Genomic DNA, 7,500 nt, shown 5'->3' on the forward strand with positions numbered 1-7,500 from the left:
CTGACAAAGAAGACAACCAGCTTGAGGACCCCGACTCACTAATTGCTTCCCCTCCACCAGCCCCCTCCCTTCCTGGCCTCCGCATCTGTCGGGTGGGGTCCCACTTCCCAGACAGCCCCTCAAGGGCTCCTCGCCAAAGTCTGTTTTTGGCTCCTGGCAGGGTCTCTATGGGGCTGAAAGAGCCCCCCCTCTTTCCCTTCCTCCCCTCTTTTCTTCTTTTTCTCTTTCTCCCTCCCTTCCTTTTTCTTTCTCTTTCTCTTCTTTCTCTCTTTCTCTTTCTCTTTCTTTTATCATTTTCTCTCTTTCTCTCTCTCTCTCTTTCTTTCCTATTTTTCTCTTTCTTTCCCTATCTTTCTTTTTCTTTCTCTCCCTCACTTTCTCTTTCTCTTATTTCCTTTCTCTCTCCCTCCCTCTCTTTCTTTCTTTCTTTCTTTCTCTCTTACACTTTCTCTTTCTCTCTTACTTCCTTTCTCTCTCTTTCTCTCTCTTTCTCTCTCTCTTTCTCTCTCTCTCTCTCTCTTTCTCTTTCTCTCTTATTTCCTTTCTCTCTCTCTCTCTCTCTTTCTTTCTCTCCCTTTCTTTCTCTCTTTCTCTCTCTCTTTCTCTCTCTCTCTTTCTTTCTCTTTCTTTCTCTCTCTTTCTTTTTTCCTCTCTCTCTTCCTTTCTCTCTCTCTCTTCCTTCCTTTCTTTCTCTTTCTCTCTCTTTCTCTCTCTTTCTCTCTCTCACTTTCTCATTCTGTCTTACTTCCTTTCTCTCTCTCTGTCTCTCTCTTTCTTCCTTTCTCTCTCTATCTCTCTTTCTCTCTCTATCTCTCTTTCTTTTTCCCTCTTTCTCTTTCTTTCTTTCTCTCTCTCTCTCACTTTCTCTTTCACCCTTCCTTTCTTCTCTCTCTCTCTCTCTCTCTCTCTCTCTCTCTCTCTCTCTCTCTCTTTCAGAAAACCTCCAAGGAATTAGAATATGCACATCTGCAATCCCCAGGGCCCATGAGTGACAGGTTCCTTGCCTGTGTATTTCCTACCCAGCCTTCTCTTTAAACGGAACCCAGATGGGTGCCTCCAATACCAACCAATTCTCCCTGTGCCAAGTTCAGGGCACATAGAAGGAACCGTGGATGACTCAATGGGCGAGATCTACCACTCAGCCAGAATTGAGTGGGGGGGATCCTTTTTTCCCTTCCCAATTTCTCCTAATTGCAGTTCCTCAAAGCTTTCCTACCCCCAGATAATAAACTTTTCTGACAGATGTGCCCCATTGCATCTTCTCAAGATCCAGCTGACAAGCCACCCAGGTTATGGCATCTTGCCAGCATGGCCTGAATTCAAATCCTCCAGCTATCTGTCATGATGAAATCCCCTAGGAGCTCCGGGCACCTAGGTCTCTTTCCAGCCTGTATAGATGCCCTAAAGCAGGGGTCTCCAACTTTGGCCCCTTTAAGACTTTTGGAGGAGAAAAAAGAGGAGTGGAAAGGGGAGAGAGGCGAAGGAGAGAGGAAGGGGAGGTAGAGAAGAGAAGGATGACAGAGGGAAGAAAGGAGGGAGGGAGGGAGGGGGAGGAGAGAGGGAGAAGAAAGTGATGGATAAGGTACAAATATGGTACATATGGAGAGCAGAAGAGCCAATAATCGTTTTTGGGAGTTGATGGTAAGACGAATTGATGTAAACATTTAACAATATAATATGATGTTGGTGTTATGTGATAGTATACATGTGGTTATTTGTTATGAAAATGAGAAAAAAAACTTTATAAAAAAAAAGACGTGGACTTTCACTCCTAGAATTCCTCAGCCAGCTTCGCTCAGGTCCACAAGTCAGCAAGTGGCCAAAGTTGGAGACCCCCTGATACTTTAGAGAATACGTTGACGCCTCCTCTTTCTGGCAGCCCCTAAAATATTGGAAGATGCTATTATGTCCCCCCCTGGTCCTCCTTTTCATTAAAGTAGACAAACCCAATTGTTTGAGCAACTGTCCTTCATGTGCTTTGGCCTCCAATCAACCCATCAGAATAGAGCTGGAAGGGGCCTCGGAGGTCTTCTAGTCTGTCTTCTAGATGGTCCTATGTCACTTTTTTCAGTGCCGTCGTAACATTTTCAGCGGTCGCTAAATGAACTGTTGTATGTCGAGGACTACCTGCAGTCTTAGGGGGATCATCATTCCTGGTTGACCATGATGGCAACCAAAGTATTATCCAGGTTTAAGCTCTGCAGGAAGCCGGGATTCCTAGAACTGCCCCCTCAGCACAATCCCTGCTCATCCGGACAATCCCAAACTTTTCCGATGGTCCCTATCAGGCCCATTTTCCCAGCCCCTCCAGCCCCCCACCCCCCGCCCCTGCCCAGGCAACCTGCCTATTGTGCGATGTGTCACTTGTCAAACACATCGGCCGCGAGGGCAAGCGGGGATGGTGAAAAGCCCAGCGGGGGGCTGCACTACGCCACTAATTAGGGGCAGCGGCAGAGGGTTCCCATACACACCTGCAGGGTCACGTGGCTCGGTGGGAGGGGGGCAGGGGGGGTTGTGGTAATGAGGGATGGACCGGACGGGTTTTTTTTTACAAAAAGTTTAAAAGTGCATTTGCAGGCAAGGTTTGATGCCGTGTTTTTCCAACTTGGCAACTTGAAAGGATGAAGACTTCCACTCCCAGAATCCCCCATCCAGCGTGCTTCAAGAGGGGAGGATTCCACTCCCAGAATCCCCCAGCCATCCTGCTTCAAGAGGGGAGGACTTCCACTCCCAGAATTCCCCAGCCATCCTGCTGTCAGAGGCTTTGAGCAACAGAGAGCTGGAAAAGCTCAGCCTGCTGCCTTCCTTCCTTGCAGTGGGAAACTCCACTCTCTGCTGTTGTGTCGGTTAATAACAACCCCGGGGAGACTTTGCGGTCACTCAAGCCGGCTGGTTCTTGCTTCAGCCGCTCGATCCTGTTTGCGGGACCCATTCAAGGTCACGGGACTCTCTGGATGACCGTAAGGGATCCAGTGGCGAGGAAGCTTAAGGAAACCAGGAGCACATTTTAGCCAGGAGTTCATTTATGCACCGTATGGCTTCTCATATACGGACTTTCAAGGCGTATTCACATTTCTCTCAAATTAAACACACAGTTAAAATATGAATGCGAAAAAGATCTATCCAGCGAGTCCTCGACTTACAACCATTCATTTAGTTCAAAGTTCATTCAAAGTTACAACGACGCTGGCAAAGGACCATTTTCCACACTTACGACCGTTGTGGCTTCCCCATGGAAACATCATTAAAATTCGGACGTATGGCAACTGACTCATATTTATGACGGTCGCAGGGTCCTGGGGTCTCGCGATCCCCTTTTGCAACATTCCAACAAGACAACTCAATGGGGAAAACCAGATTCACTTAGCGACTTATCAACGGCAGGAATTCGCTTAACAACGGTGGCAAGGAAGATGGCAAAATGGGGGAAAACTCACTTAACGAATGTCTCACTTAGCAACAGAAATTTCAGGCACCATTGTGGTCATAAGTTGAGGACCCCTGTATTCAGATACCCATGTCTTGGCCAGCCAACCAGTGAAGGGCATATAAAATAATAATAATAAATTTTATATTTTTTATATAAAAAAATAAATGAGAAACTGGACCGATATATTCCTTCAGCTGACAGTCTGTCACGATGAGATCCATAGTAAAGATACTATGCCTCACTTATACAAGTACTCCTCGACTTACGACCACAATGGTTACCTTCGTAACACGGTTGTTAAGTGAATCCGCCTTCCCAATTGACTGGTCAGAAGGTTGCAAAAGTGGATCGCGTGACCTCGGGACACTGCGACCGTCATAAATACGAATCAGTGGTGAAGCATCTGAATTCTGATCATGTGACTGCAATGGTCGTAAGTGTGAAACATGGTCCTAAGTCACTTTTCCCAGTGCCGTTGTAACTTTGAATGGTCACTAAATAGATCTTTTTCACATTCATTTTTTAACCGTGTATTTAATTTGAGCAAAATGTGAATATGCCTTGAAAGTCCGTATATGATAAGCCATATGTTTTTAGGGCCATTGTCACTTGGAACAGTCACTAAATGAGCAGTTGTAAGTCAGGGACCAGCTGTAGTTCAAAACCTGGCACCTTTGGGGTGGGAGTTGAAGTCCACAAGTCTTAAAGTGGCCCAGTTTGAAGACCTCTGATCTAAGTGGAGAGATTGCAGAGGAAGGGATTACAAGAGAGTAAATTAGGCTGGCTGGGGAATTCTGGGAGTTGAAGTCCACAAGTCTTAAAGTTGCCATGGTTGAGGACCTCTGATCTAAGTGGAGAGATTGCAGAGGAAGGGATTACAAGAGAGTAAATTAGGCTGGCTGGGGAATTCTGGGAGTTGAAGTCCACAAGTCTTAAAGTTGCCATGGTTGAGGACCTCTGATCTAAGTGGAGAGATTGCAGAGGAAGGGATTACAAGAGAGTAAATTAGGCTGGCTGGGGAATTCTGGGAGTTGAAGTCCACAAGTCTTAAAGTTGCCATGGTTGAGGACCTCTGATCTAAGTGGAGAGATTGCAGAGGAAGGGATTACAAGAGAGTAAATTAGGCTGGCTGGGGAATTCTGGGAGTTGAAGTCCACAAGTCTTAAAGTGGCCAAGGTTGGAGAAAGACTAGAAGACCTCTAAGGTCCCCTTCCAACTCTGTTCTTCTTATTCTTCTTCTTCTTTTGGAAACAGACAGTCTCCAGGGCCCATGCTTCTCAGCCACCATAAGACCCATAATCCAACAACCTCTGCAAAAACCGCCTTCGCCCACTCTAGGAAATTCCCAACAGGCAGGAAATACAACCCAGGGAAACAAGGAAATATGTCCGTCTTGCAAATAAGGCCAGGTCCCCAACCTTTTCGCTGGGACATCTCACCATGCGCGAAGGCCACCCGGATTTGAACCCAGCTCTTTCCTTTCACCTAAGCAAACAAAGCCGTAACTATCTCGCAGTTAGAAACGGAAAGGGGAAAAAATGAGAATTGCCCGTTGCATTGTCCCCTCACCTCCCCCCACCCCTAAAATACACTCACTCAGCCTGGGATGAGTGATGTAATTCCGTGTCACAGCTTGGAAATGTTCCTGGATTCCATCTGCAGCTCCTGGCAGACCCCGGATTCCCACATCCACCTTGGTAGCCATGTCCTGTAGAATAAGGATGCTGCTTTGCAGGGAAGCAAGCCAGCGCCCAGCAGTTTGCAGAGTTTTATCCCAGGTCCAGAGGCTGGAGGATAGCTGTGCCCTGCCCTGGCTGGGTGTGTTGCGTTTACACACAGCAAAATCTGTTTGCTGTAAACTTGGAGGCAGCTGCAAAGCCGGTCAGCAGGTTAGAAAGTTCCTGCCTCACCTTGGATACGCAGGTTTGACCCCAGATTTCTCTTTGCTACGGACTTACGGTGGCCTTGGATTTCTGCTCTGATTTCCCTGCTGTGCAAAGGTGTCTCAGAAATTGAGGTGGTGTTTCTTTGCCTGTATAGCAGGGGTGTCCACAAGTCTTAAAGTTCCCAAGTTTGGACACCCCTGCTGTATAGCCTTTGTTGTCATTGTACAAAATAAATACAACGAAACTGGTTTTGCAAAACTCCTTGACCAAGGAGACTTTTGGAGAAAGCCATGAAAGCCATCGGAGGTGAAGTCCTATCTACTTTTTCAAAGTTGGCCGCTTTCAGATAGATGGACTTCGACTCCCAGAATTCCCCCGCCAGCTGTGGTGGCAGGGGAATTCTGGGACTCGGAATCCAGCTGTCCTAAAGGGGCTCAAATCCTTGACCAAGGAGACTCTTTGAGAAGGGCATTAAAAGCAGATGTTAGCTGTTACAGTTTTGTGACATTAACCCCGATGGCTGCCAGGGGGATTCTGGGAGTTGAAGTCCAGCTGTCTAAAAGTTGCCACGGTTTTGAGAAAGGCTGCTGTAGGTGACAGTGATGCTAAAGCAGAGGTTTTTAATTGTTGGGTGGAGGGGAGGGTTGCCCTTAATTTTTCTCTTGGGGGGGAGGAGAGAAAAACGATTATCAATTGACATGGCTGCATTCTTGGTCTCCTTTTCCTGAAGTTTGGGCCTTTTGCTTAAACACTCAAAGAGCCACAAAGGTCCTAACCGGAATCCCCCCCCCCTTCAATTCTGGAGCTGACCAGAAGTCCGGTTCCCCCACCATAGAGTCTCCTCCTAGGGCGGCGTCCTTTTTCCTCTACCTGTCCTAACCCAAAGCCCTATCAATGGTGGAGCCGCAGCAGAGGGACGAGGCTCCCTGGGTTAGAGAGATGTACGCAGGAAAATGCTCTTTTTTAGCACAAGTTTTGACAGTGTCTAAATTTTAAGAGAAAGCGATGGATTGTATAAATATGATTGTGCAACCACAGCTCAAATTCACTGAGGATAATATTGCCTCGAATGACAGACGTACCGAATTACGGCCACATATCGAAGCTCCAGCACCAGAAAAATAAATATACGGCTGTTTCACTCAGTGGGTTGAAAGTCTGATGGCCCTGCCCAACAATGAACGGATTTGGGTACAGGTAGTCCTCAACTTACGACCACAATATTTGAGCCCCACATTGCTGCTGCTAAGCGGGAGGGTTGTGACGTGAGCTTTGCCCCGTTTTACGACCAGTCTTGCCACAGCTGTGAAACCAATCCCGTTGTGGTTCAGCGACACCATTGTGAAAGGAATCCGGCTTCCCTACTTGACTTTGCTTGGCCAGAAAGTCACAAAAAGTGATCACGTCACACACACACACACACACACACACACACACACACACGCCCAGGATGCTGCGACCGGCATAAATGCAAGCCAGTTGCCAACGGTCCAAAATTTTGATCATGAAAAATGGTCGTAAATGGTCGTGGCTATTTTTTCAGCGCCATTGTAAACTTCAAACGGTCACTAAATGAACTTCTTGTAGGCCGAGGACTACCGCTAATAGAAGTAGACTTTGTGCAGATGGTTCTCGACTTATGAACACTCATTTAGTGACCATTTAAAGCTGTTTAAGATCTGTGGATTTCAACTCCCAGCTTTGCTGGCTGAGGAATTCCGGGAATTGAAGTCCACAAGACTCAAAGTTGGCAAGGTTGGAGACCCCCCCTGATTTAGGACTTTTTTAGCAACCCCACCCCAGTATTTACATCTATTTTTTGGCAGAAATGCCCAAGAATGAACAATGGATTCACTTAACAATAGTAGAATTCATTGAACAACCAGCAAACCCCCCCCCCCCCAAAACGTTGCAAAATCTAGTTGGTCCCCATGATGATCTGTTTTGTGACGCTCTTGATTTATGACCGTAATCGCAGGCTCAATATGGTCATGTGTCAAGGACCAGCTGTAAGGAAAAATATAATGAAACGGGGGACTCATTTATACAGGATGAAATAGGTTAGAAATGATAATCATGTAAATAAATCCGAAATATTTGTACATTTTGAATACTGGCATTAGACGGGTGTATATAGAATTGCAACTGTTTATTGCTGCAATGATGTTTCGTTTCTTTTGTTGT

At 46.5% G+C, this 7,500-nt stretch overlaps 1 protein-coding gene across 1 annotated transcript in view; it reads right to left on the reverse strand.

The window, feature by feature from the left end:
- Positions 1–5,135, reverse strand: part of LOC309382368 (V-type proton ATPase subunit B, kidney isoform-like) — a gene marked incomplete at both ends in the record, with an annotated part of 24,324 nt that extends 19,189 nt beyond the window's left edge. Inside the window, one exon of the mRNA XM_081971882.1 lies at positions 5,027–5,135. Coding sequence (XP_081828008.1) covers positions 5,027–5,135 — 109 coding nt within the window. The remainder of the gene's footprint in view (positions 1–5,026) is intronic.
- Between the last annotated feature and the right edge of the window lie 2,365 nt (positions 5,136–7,500).

This window comes from Natrix helvetica (genome assembly GCF_964273705.1).
Source record: "Natrix helvetica genome assembly, contig: HAP1_SCAFFOLD_272, whole genome shotgun sequence".
NCBI classification, from domain to species: domain Eukaryota; kingdom Metazoa; phylum Chordata; class Lepidosauria; order Squamata; family Natricidae; genus Natrix; species Natrix helvetica.